Source organism: Amphibalanus amphitrite, unplaced genomic scaffold, assembly GCF_019059575.1.
Source record: "Amphibalanus amphitrite isolate SeventyFive unplaced genomic scaffold, NRLGWU_Aamphi_draft 001941F_arrow, whole genome shotgun sequence".
NCBI classification, from domain to species: domain Eukaryota; kingdom Metazoa; phylum Arthropoda; class Thecostraca; order Balanomorpha; family Balanidae; genus Amphibalanus; species Amphibalanus amphitrite.
The window spans coordinates 34,581-51,567 of record NW_024883434.1 but is presented as its reverse complement, the minus strand read 5'-3'; the positions used below and the strand labels follow the sequence as shown (position 1 = coordinate 51,567).

Here is a 16,987-nt window from a genome sequence, read left to right as displayed (position 1 = left end):
CTCTCTCTCTCTCTCTCTCTCTCTCTCTCTCTCCCTCCCTCTCTCTTTCCCTTACACGCCCGGTCATTTTTATGACTCGTCTGAGCATTGTCCTGCTCCTATTTTTAATCCTGTCCATAGATGGCAGGGCGGTCGGCGCCTGAAGGTAGACTGTACCGCATGACATACCTACCTAAGCGCTGTCTCGGCGCCGCTCTCCACTCCACAGTCCACGGTAGCGTATTTTTTTTTCGTGGCGATGTAATTCTTATCAAGTACGAATACTTGTCTGCAATGTCAATTTTCGAATCGCTTGTATTTTATTCTATTTCAAAATCTACCAAATATCAACCAAGTTGAAATATTTGCAATGCACACATCCGCTGAATGATAAAACGTCGCATTTAATCCTTCCACCAAGTGTCATGAACAAGCATCACTGTGCTGTCACCATGACAGCCCAGCTCCGCCCTGACGTCAGTCCACGTCAGGCAGCGCACGTCAGACCGCCAGTGACGTCAGCAGGTGTGCTAATGACGTCAGCAGTCGGCCCGATTCTGTCGTACGAATGAGCGGGAGAGTTTGCTGAAGGGGTTCGCTTGACGTCCAGGCACTTGATGGTGGTGGGGACGTCATGTTTGCACCGAAAAGAAAACAATCACGTGATCGGGGCGCCTGTCAATATTGGAATGAGGCGATGGTATTCGATATTTTATAGTCTTTCAAATAACTGACTGGCATCTTGGCAAGAAAAGCATCATTGGAGGCTGGAGCAATGAACTGGTCCCATTTTTTCATATGCCTACTGCTAAGTTTAATTGGGTGACTAAGTTGAAAATGACATAAATTGCAGAAGTGCCTATTTCTTTAGCATTGTTCATTGCCCTTGCAAAGAATATAGCCCAATGGCATTAATGGTTTCCCTGATTGATATGCACTTCGATGCATGTGTAAAAAAGATGACATGCTCCCAATCTAGCATTCTATAGCATCCTTTACAATATTCTGAAAAGAGTTGCCCGGATGGACATATAAAAAACAACAACGAACATTCCCGTTCATGCTGTCAGATTGTTAAACTGAGGGAGGTGGGGGTTTTAAGCATAAAATGTTGTAGGAATGTCGAGAAGAGGATAAGGAATAAAGAGGTTTCAGGAGTGCAGGGGGGGCGGTGCAGGAATGTAGCGGCACAGGCGGATAATTTGAAGGGCTTGAAAAGGTGGATGTATGTGATCTGTGAAAAGGATGGCATAGGGTCTGTAGGTATGTATCATGTGAAGCGTAAAATGTAGGGGTGTAGGAGGGGATGTGGGGAACTGTAAGGTGCAGATTGAGGAAGGGGTTAGGTAACGGCATGTAGAGGGTACAGGGAGGACAAAGTACAGAGTAAAGAGGATACATGAGGGAGCGCTGGATGGGTGTAGTACGAGTAGGGCACAGGTCAGTGGGGTCAAAGGGAGCAGGAGTGAAGTCGAGTAAAGGCAGGTGCTACAGTGGGAGGGGTAGAGCGATGTACGGTTCGGGGGAGGGGGCTCTGTCTGAGTCCAGATTGACCCGGTGACAGTGGGGGCCAGCCGTCGGTACCGGCGGCCAAACACAGCAGGCCATGAGCGGGTCGCCGTCTGCCGCGCCTCGCGACACCGGCGCGCGGCGAGCTGCCAGATGCGCGCTGCCAAATCCACCGCGGCGCGTGCCAAAACATTTATTTTAGAATGTCTCCCCGTTGCCGGAAAGTGTGGCCGCTAAGGTCGCTTGTCGCGTGGCCGACGGTCGGCCGATGACCCTTACTGACCGGACTCCAGCCGCCGCTGCGACCGCTGCTGCCCCTTCGCCATCGTCGTCGCCGTCGGCGGTGCCGGCGGTGGTGGATTTTTTGTCGTCGGTTCAGTCGCAGGGCCGACCGTCGCGAGACTCGCCACCTCCGCCGCCGGTCGCTCCGTGGCCCGCGGCGCCGACACCCCATCTTGTGACCGCGGTGCTCTCTCCATCGTTTGCGACTCAACTGATCGACTCCAACTCCAACTCCAACTCCAACTCCAACTCCGACTCCGACTTCGACTCTGCTAGCGGTAAAGCTCAGCGACGTCTCCCTCGAAGACTGCCACGCCGTGTAAGGGTAAAAACCCCGAACGTTCCGCTGTCGCCGGAAGAAGGTGTCGTTAACGACTGAGACAACGGTGTCGGCGTCGACGTTTCTTGCGATGAAGCAAAAAGCGTTCGGCGCGTGACCGCAACAAGTCTGTCAGAAGACGGTGAGACTTCTTGCAACTACCTTATAGATTCTTATGCTTAATAGTGCCTGTATTGATGACGAGTAATTCATACAGCATTAGATAATACGGGTAATTGTAGGCAGTTGTGCTGTTTTGGAACTAGATGCGGCAAAGATATAATTAGAAAATGGTAGGAATCTGTACCAGTATCACATAATATTGCGACTGGAATTGCATAGTGCTAGTGCCGGTACTGGGAGCTGGATCGAATCCAGCCTCTCGGTACTGACTACTGAGAGTCTAATGCTCTGCAAAAGTAGCTACGGGAAAGCCTTAACCCTATTCCTGGCGGGCTCCGCCGGGACAAGAAACTGGCGGGGGGGGGGCCGATTCGGCCCCCCCCCCTGAGATCTCGAGAACGAAGCAAGATAGCGACAAGCGGTAAACGGCATCGGATACGCACGGCCAAGATCTACAATTTTTACTAAGGTTATTTTCAGGTCAGGTCAAAGATGACGTCACAGGGGTCGAAAAAGTCAAAATGGCGGCACTACAGGGTGGAAAGTAATTACGCGAACATACTTTTTCGTCTTCTAGTAATGAAAAAACGGCGGTGATATAAAAAATATAAGTTTTACTTTATCCTTATCTAGTTGCGATGCATTGACATAGGCGTTCCGGCATGATTTACATCAGCATGTGAAGATCTGTTGGCCAAAGCTCAGCCCACACCTTATGGAGCTGTCCAGTGAGGTAATCGGTATTGGTGGCTCCTTGCAGCTTTTAGACGGTTTCCTGAGGAGTCATCTGGAGATTTTTAATCGAATTGAGGCCCAGGCGTTTCCCAGATCAGCTTTTGTATGTCCTGAAGAAAAACAGGTTCTCACAGCACCAGTATTGCGTTTTGTTGGCCGCGAAAGTAAGGATTTCACCAATCACGAAGAGCAGTTTCTTTGCGTCAGGCACAAAAGTGCGCTCAGTAATTTTGCCCCTTTCGTTGCACGGTGGATTAGACAGAGACACTCGTCTTGGAGGATGTTCCACCGGTTGTATACTTTATTTTTAGTGACCTTTTTTAGCGCTACACGCAATTCTGACACCACCCGGGGGCTCGTGACCCACTGATGTGTTCCTTTGCCGGATGTTTGAAGGTTGGGACGGACGGGACATAGGACGCAACAGCAGCCCTCAGAGCAGTTGTTCTGCAGGTTTGACGGATGAAACAGTTTCACAGATGTCTCACCCAACCACAAATCCAGCTGCCTGTCCTCCTCTGTCCATCTTTGATTGTCTTTGAAAAGCTTCAATTAACAATTCTGCTGTTAAATCGTGAATTTTGGTCATTCCGAGGGTTTGTACGACTTAATTTTCGAATTTTTGCGTATTAATGTGCGAATCGTGATATCCTAGATCGGGTACCCGGCCAGAGTAAGCTATTTTGCCAGTTTTCGGGTCGACTGGCGTCGTTTTGTCGCCGACATGGTGACCACCCGTCCGGCGACAGAATTCGCCGAGGGGCTGCTGCCGCGGACGGCTTTGCTTTTTAAGTCCTCTCAAGTGTTATTATGTTAAAAAAACGTATAATTGTGCAATGCTGATGCTGAGACCGCTACGAATCCCTTCTCCGCCAGTCCAGCGAAAATAATCACAAACGCTTTCCCTGGCAGCTCCAAATTGAGCTCTTTACCCATTTCGGTCTTGTGCAGCGTATGGTGTCTGCACCATTTTAAGTCGAGAGGTGTTTAAGACCTTCCAGGTCATTGTTCAAAGTTAGGTCACTTTTGGTAGATGAGGCGACAACAAACACGACCAATTATGTTCCATGACAGCCCGTACTCATAAAAATGCTCCACTGACGGTCAAAATTGTAAGAAAATACATGTTCGCGTAATTACTTTCCACCCTGTAGATATGGAGAGAGTTTTTCTCGAATAACTTTCGAATTAGTCAAGATAGGAACAAACTAAGGGCATTATCGTGATCCTCTCGTCAATCCGCATCGAATGATATATATGTTGACCTCGAAAGGTCAAGGTCAAAGGTTGACCTCAGGTCACGTGACCTCGAGGTCATCATGTATATCATTCGATGCGTCTTGACGAGCTGAACACAATGAGACCATCCACGCGTCTGTATCTTGTTCCTGTACGGAGTTATTGGCCAAAAACCTTTGGTGACCTTTGATGACGTCACATGACCTCACAGCTGCCCAACAGCAAAACAGACCTCAAGGTAGTGAAGGTTGATCGTATATGAAGTCATGTATGGTATATGGGGCCATTCCGACCCGTTTTAGTGGTAAAAACAGGGAGTTGATTTTTCCCCCATTGACTTATAATGGGGAGGTCGCGAAATTGACCTGACCTTAGGTCACCGATATCAAAATTCCGAGATATACAAATTGCACATACTGGTACCCTAACTAAACCCTGAAGAGAAGAAATTGATCGGTCAAAAACTCTAGCTCTGGCGTGATTGCAAACTTTTCTGAGGTAGCGTCACCAAACCGCCTCTGGTGACCTGACCTGAGGTCAGATCAACTCAAAATTTTCAGACATGTTGCGTAGAAGCCTTTTAGGAAAAGTCAGAAAATTTGAGCTTCCTAGCTCAACGCGTTTGGGAGATATAGCCAAAAAACCTCAGGGGGGGGGGGCTCCTGAGGCCCCCCCGCCAGGAATAGGGTTAAGTTTTATTAATTTAGGGATAATGAAAGCCTTAAAAGTCCATTTTATCTTATATATATTTGAAAATAAGCCAATTTTTAGATAAAAACAAGGGATATTTTTGTCAGAAGGAGTGTAAGCGTTTTGTTTTGAGACATTTAAACGTTTTATTTTATTCAGGTGATATCAATGACAAAAATGTCTGGCAGAGCATTTCTGCAAATTGCTAACACTTTTATCGAATTACTAAATTTTGCTACCATTTTGACCACTATCCGCCAGTTTTACCCTACATTTTCCCTTAAACTGACCTTTGCCCTACGCATCGTCCACAGAGGACAGACCGACGCGTAGTGCAAACTGCAAGACACAGGCACTCCTTGTAAATACTACCTAGCATGTACAGCAAGATAACTACTATGGACTTTTGACCTAATCGAGAGCTGAGCAGCTACTAAAACGATCGCAGCTACAACGGTAACTAGTTAATAGTCCAAAGATGTAGTTTATTACAGTATGGAGTGCTAGAATGTAGTAGTTTTGTATATGACTCAAAACTATCAGCATTTTGACTATCAAGTAGTACCTAGCTTGCGGTATCTATTCTTATGTCTGCATGTTGTCATGCTGTTTTAGCATCATGTTGCTGACGAGACTTGATGTCTTCATTGGTCACAATTTTTAGCAAGCGGCATCCTAGCAGCTTGCAATTTTTTCAACTAATAGTGTCCTCTAACTCCAGTTGACGGCGACCTTTAGTTATCCCTGCAGCTGAAGCCTGTGGTAGTTGGATTCCTGCAATTGACCATAAACCCATACTTTGCTAGCCCTTTAGGTACAACATTTTATATCCACATCTGACCGCGTTTGGTGTCCCCAGTGGATGGTGACGCCTCGTGCTTTGTGTTCCCAGTCGATGGTGACGCCTCGCTGCACTCAGAGTCGGACCCCCGCTATCGAGGCGGACACATCCCTTCTCGAACGTTCCGTCTGCTGCAGGCCGCTACCGGCGAGACTGGACCGGGTACGTGACCTTTCGTGACCCCAACCCGGACCTAGGCATGGTGACTGCAGTCCAGTTCGATGATTGAGTGTAAACGAGGTGAAACATAAGTAGGCCAGAATGTCAAACATTGCGTGCTTTCTGTTATCTGCCTTCCGAATATCTTAAGCTCATTAAAACATGTTTTTTAACATTTTAAATTTCATGTTTTTTTTTTTAAACATAAACTATAAATGATATTTAAAGTCGGAATTTACCAATAATAAAAAATGGTGAGTACAAAATAAAAATGTAAAGAAATGTAGACCAGAGAACAGTGAGGTAGTGTCGGTAGTGTACTGCTGTCGGCGCGCGGAAATCGCGTGCTCGTTTTTTTGGCACCCAGCCGCCAGAGCCGCGTGGAATGCTGACCGCAGTTATTCCTCAGACGGGGGATTTGACGGCTCAGACGAGCCGTGTCGAACGACTGCCAGGCCAGAGCGCTACCGTCTTCCGTGTTTTGTTCCGTGAATTGATGTGATGCTGTACTCGATGTTGGTGGGCCTTGGGCTTCATAGGATGTACTTTGTTCACAGGATGGACTTTGTTTAGTTGGAGATTCGTTAGAAAAGATCTTTAATCAATTATGATGAGCTTAGAATGCGATTGCCCCTGCACCTCGTTCTTATGTGCCTATGTATTGTGCGCAGTTTCAGTTCTACTCAAGCGAACTTCGGCGAAAGGAACTTTTCATACTACTCCAGACAAGTGAACTGTAAGTGCGGTTACCATCTCTGGTTTGTTTTCCCAGTTTCGGGCGGCAGAGTCCACGCTGAAAGGATCGGAGGGCCCGGACCCGCCAGAGCTGTCCTTATCAACATGAGGTCTGGCAGACCAGGTGAGCTGGCAACGCTGAACCATTCCGTCTGCGGTAGAATTAGGTTTTCGAGCCGTGGAGAGGTCAGCCGTGGCCTCTGACAAGTTGCAATGCGAAATTTCGATAATGCACCAACCTGCCATTAGCTGAAGGGCCACAATGAAATTAAGCCGCTCTGACACTAATGAGTTGAGCGATGTAGGCAGCTTACCCATCCCATTTTCATGCATGGATCTGGGCTCATTTTTATGTCAGGCGAATCTTCCCGGCGCAAATTGTATGGCAGAGAGCAATAGGATATAGTCATCAATTTTTAGTCTCTATTCTATTTTTCACAGGCACTGGAATCAGCAGCCCGGCGGCGCGAAGTCCTCTATCTGGGGCCCCTCTAACGACGAGAAAGTATGTGCCGACCACCGGTACACGCACCTTCAGAGGCTCAACTTCGACCTCCGAACAGCTCGGTAGGTATACGGTATAACAGCAGTATAATGTGACGTAGAATTAGTTGGATAGGCTACGTAGAATATTCTGGTAGCTAGGGACCATAGAGTAAAATCAGCCTGATATGCTGCGTATATAAAACCAACCCGAGAGAGGACGCTGAGCAAGCGTGGTAAGTTGTGAGGAATAGTTCCGGTAAGTGGAATAGACTCTGTCGAATAGATGGCGTGGAATAAAAACTGGTAAGTGTTAGAATCAATTTGGTTGACAGGGTAGAATTAGTCGGTTAGGTTAATTGTGGGGAGAAATCTTCCAGCAAGTGGCGTAGAGTAAAAAAAAAAAATCGATAGGTGCCGTCTGCGCCGGACTGACGTGGTTAGACCAGGCATAGATTTTGGCTAGACTATAAAAGGATGTCTACCTCTTTACTGTTCTGTTGGCTGAATGCTGTCAGTTTAGGCACATCCCTTCAACTGACTGAGTCACGCATAGTGGTAGCACTTTCTGTTGCTGGGGGTAAAATCAACGATTTACGCAAAGAGCGTATTACAATCCCTTATTTTCTCTACCGGGTTGTTATGCGCTATTGTGGTATTATGGTGGATGCCTATATTTCGTCGTCATCACCCGGTTCAAGATTTGTCTATTTTTTATTTGTACTATTTCACTGTCTGCACGTAATGGTGTGCACTTAACGTTAGCCATTTTAAATATGATAATGGCTCTGGCTGTTCGCTGCCGCTTTTAATAACTTTCAATTAACCTTTGCGCAGTGCCTATTTCTTTTGGTTTAGCTAAGTTCGCTGTTTAGATATCATTCCGTAAGTCAAACTGTTATTTCTCAGGCATGCACAGGTCTCTCTCTCTCTCTCTCTCTCTCTCTCTCTCTCTCTCTCTCTCTCTCTCTCTCTCTCTCTCTCTCTCTCTCTCCGCGCTGCCGCTGTATGTATGCTACCTTTTTGCCTCTTTCCATAGAGCTTGCTCGCCTGGGGCTGCCGTCGGTTACATCACCAGTCTGCCGACGCACGACGCGCGCCTCTCTACTGCTACTGCCGTCTGAATCCAGCTCTAGCATCGTCGCCGAGAATCCCACATCTACTTCAAAACATCCCACTTCTGCCACCAAGAGCGTCACCGCCGCAACCAGCGTCACGCCGACACGCGCCGGCCGGCCCGCCTCGTGCCGCCTGTCGCGTCTTCTCAGCGATCTCAGCACCCCTAGTGGACGCACGCCGAGTCTGAGTAGCGTGTTCAGTGGAGCCAGCTGCAGCAGTGGCTTCGCGAGCGGAAGCAGCGGCTTTGCCAGTGGCGGAAGCTCCAAGGCCACCTCTGAGGCGTCGGATTGTGAGCTGTCCCTTGATGGGGACTGTGACTCGGAGCCTGGCCAGGCTTCGGTCACCGAACAATCCAGAGTCTCCAGCGGTCATCACGCGCGGGAGGAGAAAGACGGGTCACGTCTGACGCCTGCGCTCAAACGAGGATCGGATTCCAGTGATGATACTGTGGTCGAACGGCGGCCGCAGCCGCGCGCGGCCAGTCCTGGTCGCCTCACCGCTCGCGACGTTCGAGACTCATCCAAGAAATCTCCCTCCAGAGTTGATGCCAGATCTCCCGCCAGATCGGTGGAGAGGTCGCTCAGCAGATCACCTGCAGTGTCCAGTGTAAAGTCGTTTTCAAAGCGGGAAGAAAGTTCGGGATCATTAAAGTCCACAGAAAGATCGCTGACCAGGTCGTCAGCAAGTCCGCGTTTGGAGTCGCCGGTCAGACTTGATTCCAAAACTATAACGAGATCTCGTGCAGACGCATCTCCAAGTCGGTCTGACGCGGCATCTAAGAAATCCAGTTCCAAGTCAGGAAAAGTTGCACAGAAATCCTCAGACAAAGCATCAAACAAACATGTTCAGCCCTCGATCCTCACGAAATCAAGTCCTAGAACGGAGAAAGTGGACTCCGAATCAGAATCAGAAGAACCGGAGACCGAACAAGAAACCTCGAAAAAAGATCTGTCTCCCAGAGGCAAGCGACACGGGAGACGAAGTTCCAAATCACCTCAGATTATTCCGAAAGAAACTGTTTCCGAAAAATCCACCTCCGCAGGGCCAGCTCCCGCAGAAAAGAAGGCTGTGGATGAATCCTGTGATCCCACAGAGAGCATCTGGCCTGAGCTGGCGAAAGAGGCTGGAGCAAACGACGGAGAGCATCTCTTCGGAGCCAACCGCGAAAGACTGTTTGACGCTTGGCTGGCGAACCTCGAGAAGCGGAACCGGTGGCTAGTGGAAGGGCAGCTTACGGTCCTGCCACCATCGGCGTCCGATCCCCCGCCAGGAGGTGGCAGTGATATAGGAGTGGCAACAGGGGAAAGTGACAGTACGAGTGGCCAAGGGAGCACCTGTGCCCAAGGGAAGAATGGTGATACCGCAGCCAATGAAGATTCCAGTTCGAGTGATGTAAAGGTGTCAAAATCTGCGACGTCTAAGAAGGATGAGGTTGGGGAATCAGAGCAGGGGAAGATGTCTTGCGTTGGGAAGGACGGTGATAAAGCTCTGAAGGGCGCTGAGCGTGAGGAAAAGACAGCTCGGTCGAGTGGAGCCGTTACCAAACAGATCGAACTTGAAAATGGCACCAAAGTCGAAGTGAAAATGCGGAAAAAGAAAGTGAAGCAAGACAAAGACGGTACAGGACATAAAAGTGTAGCCGCTAAAGTAGCGAAGTACCAATCACGCCAGAGCTTGCCAGTTGTCACTGAACAGAGCAAGCCAAAGGTCGTTGGTGCCACTATGAAGAATGGCACAACCACACAGCTCAACCCCAAAAGTTCCACTAGTTCAATCTCCAAAAAGGTCGAGGGTCCTGTCATTGAAGGGAAGCTAACAGTGGCGCTTCGAAAGACGTCTCCGAAAGAGCCGGTTGTGGACAACTTGCAGACACTAAAACGGAACACAATCCATCTACCGAACCTCGCCAAGGGGAGACCCGAAGTGCCTGACCCAGTCGAGGGCAAACCGAAGCCAGAGCCTCCCAGACGGGGTCACGTCACCTTCAAGTCCGCACTGCGGTTCTTCCAAGAGACGGTAGGCTCGGATCCTGAGCCGTCCGTGGAGTCTACCCCAGAACGCACTATGCGACCTGTCAGTTGTGCTGCACTGCTTGGGAACGTAACCACCAGTTGTGAAGATGAAAGTCGTGTTGCCGGCAGTGGCCCTGTGGCGGAGGCTAGTCCCGTGCCGCCACCTCGTCGCCGCACTGCTGGACGAGGTCAGCGTGCGTCAGTGTCTCCGCTACCGTCAACGTCGTCGCCCTCGGTTCCGCCGACTTCTCAGCCTCCCTCACCTCCTCAAACGTCACCGCCACCGCCACCACCACCTCCTCCACCTCCGCCTCCGCCTCCACCGCCTCCAGCGCAGCCATCAGCGACACCTAAGGTGTCCAGCCCATCCTCATCCAGTCGCGCCAGCCCTGCTACCCAGAGAAGGGACAAGAATGCGAGCGGTGCAACGAGCACATCACCGCGTCTAGCGGAAAGGGGCAGAGCCTCGTCGGGGGCCTCATCACCTCGCGCTCAGCCCCCCTCAGGAATGGACTCTGTTCTGGCGGAGCTGAAGAACTCACAGCGGAATCGTCTGACGGCCATCGAAGGAGGTCGAGTTCCGCGCATCGTGTGTAAGGACACAGTCCTGAGTGAGCTTCAGGGCGTGCAAGAGGGACGTTTGGAGCGACCGAACCGACCGACAGCGGCGCCGTCACGGCTCTTCCGTCGACTTCAGTGCGAGTTTAACGATAATTCTTCGCCGGACGAGTCCACTTGCGCCGTCGAGGGGAAGTCACATGGCGAGGGCGAGTCCACTGAGGTGGAGGGAAGGTCGATGACTGATAGCGGGATCTCCTCCAAGAACAGTCTCTCGACCGAATCGGGATTCTCTGAAGATGAGCCGACGTAGAGTTCTCAGTTCTCGTTGCGAAAATAAGCCATTATCCACGGGTGCGCTCCCTTTGTTTAGGAGCTTTTTTGTTTTGTTTTATGGCTCCGTGCCTCGAACGGAACCGGTGATCTTATGTGTTAACTGTAGACATGTCAGCTGTGTGCTAGTGATTTCGTGTCTTCTTGGAAGTTATGTGGTTAAGTTCAGACCGCTGGTAACTGCCTCAATACTTGTACTGCCTCTGCATAGCCTGCGTTTGGCTTTGTTCCTCCTTTCGTTTAAAGTCTCTTTGCAAGTAGCAAAGAAGCACTAATGCAATGTTTGCAAGTGTGGCCTGCCTAAAGAGCTTTGCTCCCTTGGCTTCCTGTCACCTATTTATTACTTTCCTTTCCTTACCACGCTGTATTTTTGTATAAAGCCTGCAACTGATCTGTGTTTGAAATGGCGGAATGATTAGGAGAACGAGCGACTGAGACGTCAAACTGTAGAGGCAAATGATGGGATTTCTAGTGGCCATTTTGATGAGCATAAAATACTAGAAAAGAAGTTGACACGATGATACTACATGAGACGCTTTAGCACACGACGAAGTACAGGGTGGGCCAGAATAAGTGTAACAGTTTCTAACGCACATTATGTGCATTTAATATTTCAACTCTAGACATATTTTGTAAAAATACGAAAGCCAACAGTCTGCCAAATGAGTAGGAGAAATAATTACCTCTCTATCAGCAATGGTTTTCTTACCAGAAGAAAAAGTAAAAACCATCCATTTATGGTATGAAACAAAATCGTGCGTAGCTGTTAAACGTCGTTTCCGGCAGGAGTTGGGCTGTCACTCATCACAGGTACCTTCGAACACGGAGATCCATCGATTTGTAAGTCATTTTGAGAAGGAATGGAGTGTCCTAAGGCAGGCGAAGGGTAGATCCGGTCGTACAACTGAGGTGACAGGAGATGGGGATAGGATTGAGCAGGTCCGTCAATCCGTTAGTGAGTCACCGAGGACCTCTACCCGGTATCGCTGCCAGGAGCTGGGGATGGCACGGACCAGTCTCCGAAAAGTCCTCCGCAAGAACCTTCGGTTCTTCCCATACCGGAGGGACACCACGGAGAGGGTGGGAGCCAGTTTCCTCGAACGCGTGCACATGTGTTTGCAGGCAAAGGTGCCCTCTTTGAGCACATGCGCAAATAAAAGAAAACACGCAAATGTTGTTTTTTATTGATGACGATAATCTTATTTTGCTAGGATTTTTTTTTCGAGGTAAATATTACTATATGATTTGGCAAACGTTTTTCTACTAGCTGTCAAAATTTGATTTTCATATCTTTTACCAGTCTTGAGAAAACGACGTTAGAAAGTGTTACACTTATTCTGGCCCACCCTGTATACAACAGACTATTGCAGCAGCCAGCAACAATACGATTTGTTCATAGACCACAAGAACCAGCTCCGAAAGTGCGAATGTCGCCAGGAGCTGTTACCAGCACTTCAGTTGACAGACACCGCTTCAACAATAACCACGTCAGTCACATGGCACTTGGAGCGTAAAAGTCGTAAACGGCGTTTCAAACCACTCGCGCTTCATCACCGGCTTACCGATGCGGCGCTGGGACCACTGGAACTACTTCAAAGCGGGCGTAATATGACGATGGCGCCGCACACCGACAAATAAACGAGCCACAACGTTTTTAAATTTATGCAGAAACTCCTTCTCGAGAGAGAGTGTCACCTGCGATGGTCCGGCCAAAGCCAGTAGATAAAGTGAGCGACACAAAATTCACGTAACATTACATAAAACATTGAGTGTATTAGTTCATGGTGGGGAATGTGTTACAGTTACTACATAAAAACGGCTGATGGAATCATGAACACTAGGGTATACTTTTAATTCATACATGAACGTTACTACATGCGCCTGCTCTAAAGCTGAAAATACAACAATAAAATCGGCTACAACCTTCATTATCAAAGGTCGCCTCGATGCAGTAGTTACAGACCTACCCACAGAGACGGTTTAGAACGGAGAGATGCATACCTCCGCAGAATAAAAAAGCAAAAAAAAAAATCGGCACAAAATGCGGTGCGACGTAGCGAGAAACGGCAAATGACGCCGGCGTGTTCTCAACAAATTATGCCCTAAGTACCTACGCTGCTATTTTTTTCGCAAAGCTCATGAAAAGACGTCACCAGAGATCATCGAAGCTCAATTTATGTGGTTCGGGGTTCCAAAGCGATGCCAACAATAGCCGTAGCCAAGAGGGAAATTACAAAAGGAACCAACGGCTCAATGAAAGGTTCAAATATTGCGAACTACTTGGTGCAATTAAAGGCGATGGCGGGCCCGGAATGGGTTATGTTGCACAGTTTATTATTTAGTATAACTCCGCCCGTGGCCCACGCAAGAGCGGCGCCTCGATAGTAACATATCGATGCGGGGATGGGAGGGGGAGGGGAGTGGGGCGTTAACAGGTAAACACGCTCCAATGTGGCTCCAGGGCTATGTACGCTCGTACATACTGCGTAGCAACCAGACACTTTTTATTCGGCATTATCCAACACTCTTTATTTTATTCCACTTCGAAGCAAATGTCTGAAAATACACGTTGTAATTAATAGAGCGATAAAATAGCTCATTATTTTCCCATGCTTTCTTATTCATTCATTTTTTAACCCGGCAGTTGCTGGGGTATTTCGCCACCCACCGTTTGCTGGGGGGGGGGGGGGGCGTTAAACGCCCCCAGCCGATAACTCGAGAACCAATAGGCGCAGCGAAACGCACGAGGCGGCAAACGAAAGAACGCGACGAGACGCTTCAGATGAGTACTTTAAAGTTGAATTTTGAGGTCACAGGTCAGGTCAAGGTCAGGTCAAACACCTGAAATCGGGCTTTCAGTAGCATGGACTTCAGGACTTCGCAATGGGCGCCTCTCGTCATAAACTCTGTCAAAACGGTGCACAATCCATCATATAAGGCCTACAAGAGTGTCAGCTCCATGCAGGGGTCAGTCAAGCATAGGTCAGGGTCAAGGTCAGGTCAACCGGGCAGGCACATATCCCCGAAAATAAAAACTGATATTCGCAGCCTGTGACACATGTTTTATGGGTAATTTGGGGCGTAGAACACGATGGTGACATTCATTTTATCATATGTGTACGTGTTTGGCTAAAAAAGTTCAATTTAAGAAATTCATGTATCATGGTCGTGAAGTAGTCACGAGAAATTGCCAAGATTCAGTTCAAGATTTTGGAAAATGCGGAACGATAATCAATAATCGAAGATAGCCATTTGATTCTCCATGGTATTGGCAGTCTAATGGCGTTTACGGCATGTCTATATGTCTATTCTGTGATTTTATATGATTTTTTGAACATATGCCGTTTTTGGTCGAAAACTCAGAAATCATGACGTCACTAAAACCTCGATATCTCAAAAATGTTCTGACCAATTTTTTTGAAACTTTGTCACAATAAACTTCAATCAATTCCCTACAGGTACCCAAAATTTGGCGCGCCTGCAGCGCGCCGTTTTCATGCTATGGCCCGGCGAAAAAAGTGGGGGCGTTTAACGCCCCCCCCCAGCAACTCGCGGGTTAAGCAGGGGCTTGCTCTCTACCTCGCTCGCACTACACGGCTTCTTGGCCCGCGCTAGTTGAAAACTTCGCCGACAGATGGCGGGGTATGTAGCGCCTGCATCTATACTGTTCCGCCGTACCTGCGCGCTGCGCGGCGCAGCCTACCTATCAGTCTATCAGTCACGGCAAAGCGGACGGGGAGGGACAGTCCGCTCTGCCGTGTTGCTCTTCTAGAGTGGTGATGCTTACAATCGAGCATCCCCCACATCGAGGTGCGGAGGGAGGGGGCGGAGTAATGCAGCTCCCGGTCCGCGTGTAGCGGCATTCGGTTATCGGCGTTTGAAAATGCATCAAACATCATTGCTGTAGCAGGTATGTACTTTGAGCATTATTTAGGTCAGGTAATATTAACCCACGAGTTGCTGGGGGGGGGGGGGCGTTAAACGCCCCCACTTTTTTTCGCCGGGCCATAGCATAAAAACGGCGCGCCACAGGCGCGCCAAATTTTGGGTTATACCTGTAGGGAATTGAGTGAAGTTTATTGTGACAAAGTTTCAAAATATTCAAACACAAAGTTTTGAGATATCGAGGTTTTAGTGACGTCATGATTTCTGAGTTTTCGATCAAAAACGGCATAACGGGCATATGTTCAAAAAATCATATAAAATCACAGAATAGACATACAGACATGCCGTATACGCCATTAGACTGCCAATACCTACCATGAACAATCAAATGGCTATCTTCGATTATTGATTATCGTTCCGCATTTTCCAAAATCTTGAACTGAATCTTGGCAATTTCTCGTGACTACTTCAGGACAATGATACATGCATTTCTTAAATTGAACTTTTTGAGCCAACCACGTACACATATGATAAAATAAATGTCACCATCGTGTTCTACGCCCCAAATTACCTACAAAACATGTGTCACAGGCTGCGAATATCAGTTTTGATTTTCGGGGATATGTGCCTGCCCGGTTGACCTGACCTTGACCCTGACCTTTGCTTGACTGACCCCTACATGGAGCTGACACTCTTGTAGGCCTTATATGATGGATTGTGCACCGTTTTGACAGAGTTTATGACGAGAGGCGCCCTTTGTGAAGCCCTGAAGTACAATGCTACTGAAAACCCGATTTCAGGTCTTTGACCTGACCTTGACCCGACCTGTGACCTCAAAATTCAACTTAAAAGTACTCAGCTGAAACGTCTCGCCGCGTTCTTTCGTTTGCCGCCTCGTTCGTTTCGCTGCGCCTGTTGGTTCTCGAGTTATCGGTTGGGGGCGTTTAACGCCCCCCCCCCCACCAAACGGTGGGTGGCGAAATACCCCAGCAACTGCCGGGTTGACGCCACACCATCGGGTTGCTTTGTAAGAAAGGCTCACGAGGTCACTAAAGTGACGCCATTTATCTGTTTCAGAGTCGTGATGGACGACAGATGAGCATCATAAAACAAGAAGGCGCTTTTGTAAATGCAAACTCAAACAACAGTTCGTGACAGCTTGTGCATAGTTATTCGGTTTGACTCAAGCTGATATCAGTTTGTCTGAACAGCTCAGCATTAGAGAAAGGCCAGTTTGTCTTTTTTTCTTTGCATCGTGTAATCACACATATGATATTTCGATAAATTTCATTGAAAAGTCGCAGTGTTGCGCGCTACTCACGTGTTGTGTGTTTGTTTCGTTCTGTTCTGGTGTATGTGAGATTGCATGTATGTATGCTCGCATATATACGACTGTAAGTTGTGCCCAAGGCAGCATTGAGCACCGATAACAAACTGCTATTATGTTCCGAAAATATTGCACTGCTTCGACTTTTTAACGGGTGTGATCATGCATATATCCTACCTGTTCGGACTGTTAGTTTGATGAACATAAGCAAGTAAACTCGAATTGCAGCATTAAGTTATACCCGTACTGCTCTGTTTTGGGGGTATTTTCCAACAAACGATATTGTTGAGCTCTGTTCTTAGCTCATTGAACCTGTTGACGTTAAAAAGATGCCAGCGCAAGCTTATTGCATTGCAATGATTTGGTAAATGGCGGTGAAATATAGACGCATGTGGCTATTGTACGCATATCAATGTTGGAAATGCTTGAAATGCACGGGGCGCCACTACGCAAGTCGAGAGTAGAAGCTCACACTTACCTATAGGCAGTTCGAATGCGCCTTCTCGACTTTTGGCACGCGGCACGAATGTCTCTCTCATAATAAGCAGTGGATACCAACGACATTTTCAGTTCTCTCTTATTTTAAACGTGACGGAAAACGTAAAGCTATCCTCCGCCTTTGACAAGAGTTACTTGCAGTCGCAAAAACAAAGGGATAT

General features: G+C 48.2%; 1 protein-coding gene across 1 annotated transcript in view; it reads left to right on the top strand.

The window, feature by feature from the left end:
* The window catches only part of LOC122375864 (mucin-5AC-like), a 30,505-nt gene extending 13,777 nt beyond the window's left edge, over positions 1-16,728 (top strand). Inside the window, exons 5-8 of the mRNA XM_043355438.1 lie at positions 5,769-5,879; positions 6,649-6,735; positions 7,053-7,178; positions 16,079-16,728. Of these exons, the coding sequence (XP_043211373.1) occupies positions 5,769-5,879; positions 6,649-6,735; positions 7,053-7,178; positions 16,079-16,086 (332 nt within the window). The 3' untranslated portion in view covers positions 16,087-16,728. The remainder of the gene's footprint in view (positions 1-5,768; positions 5,880-6,648; positions 6,736-7,052; positions 7,179-16,078) is intronic.
* Positions 16,729-16,987: the final 259 nt, after the last annotated feature.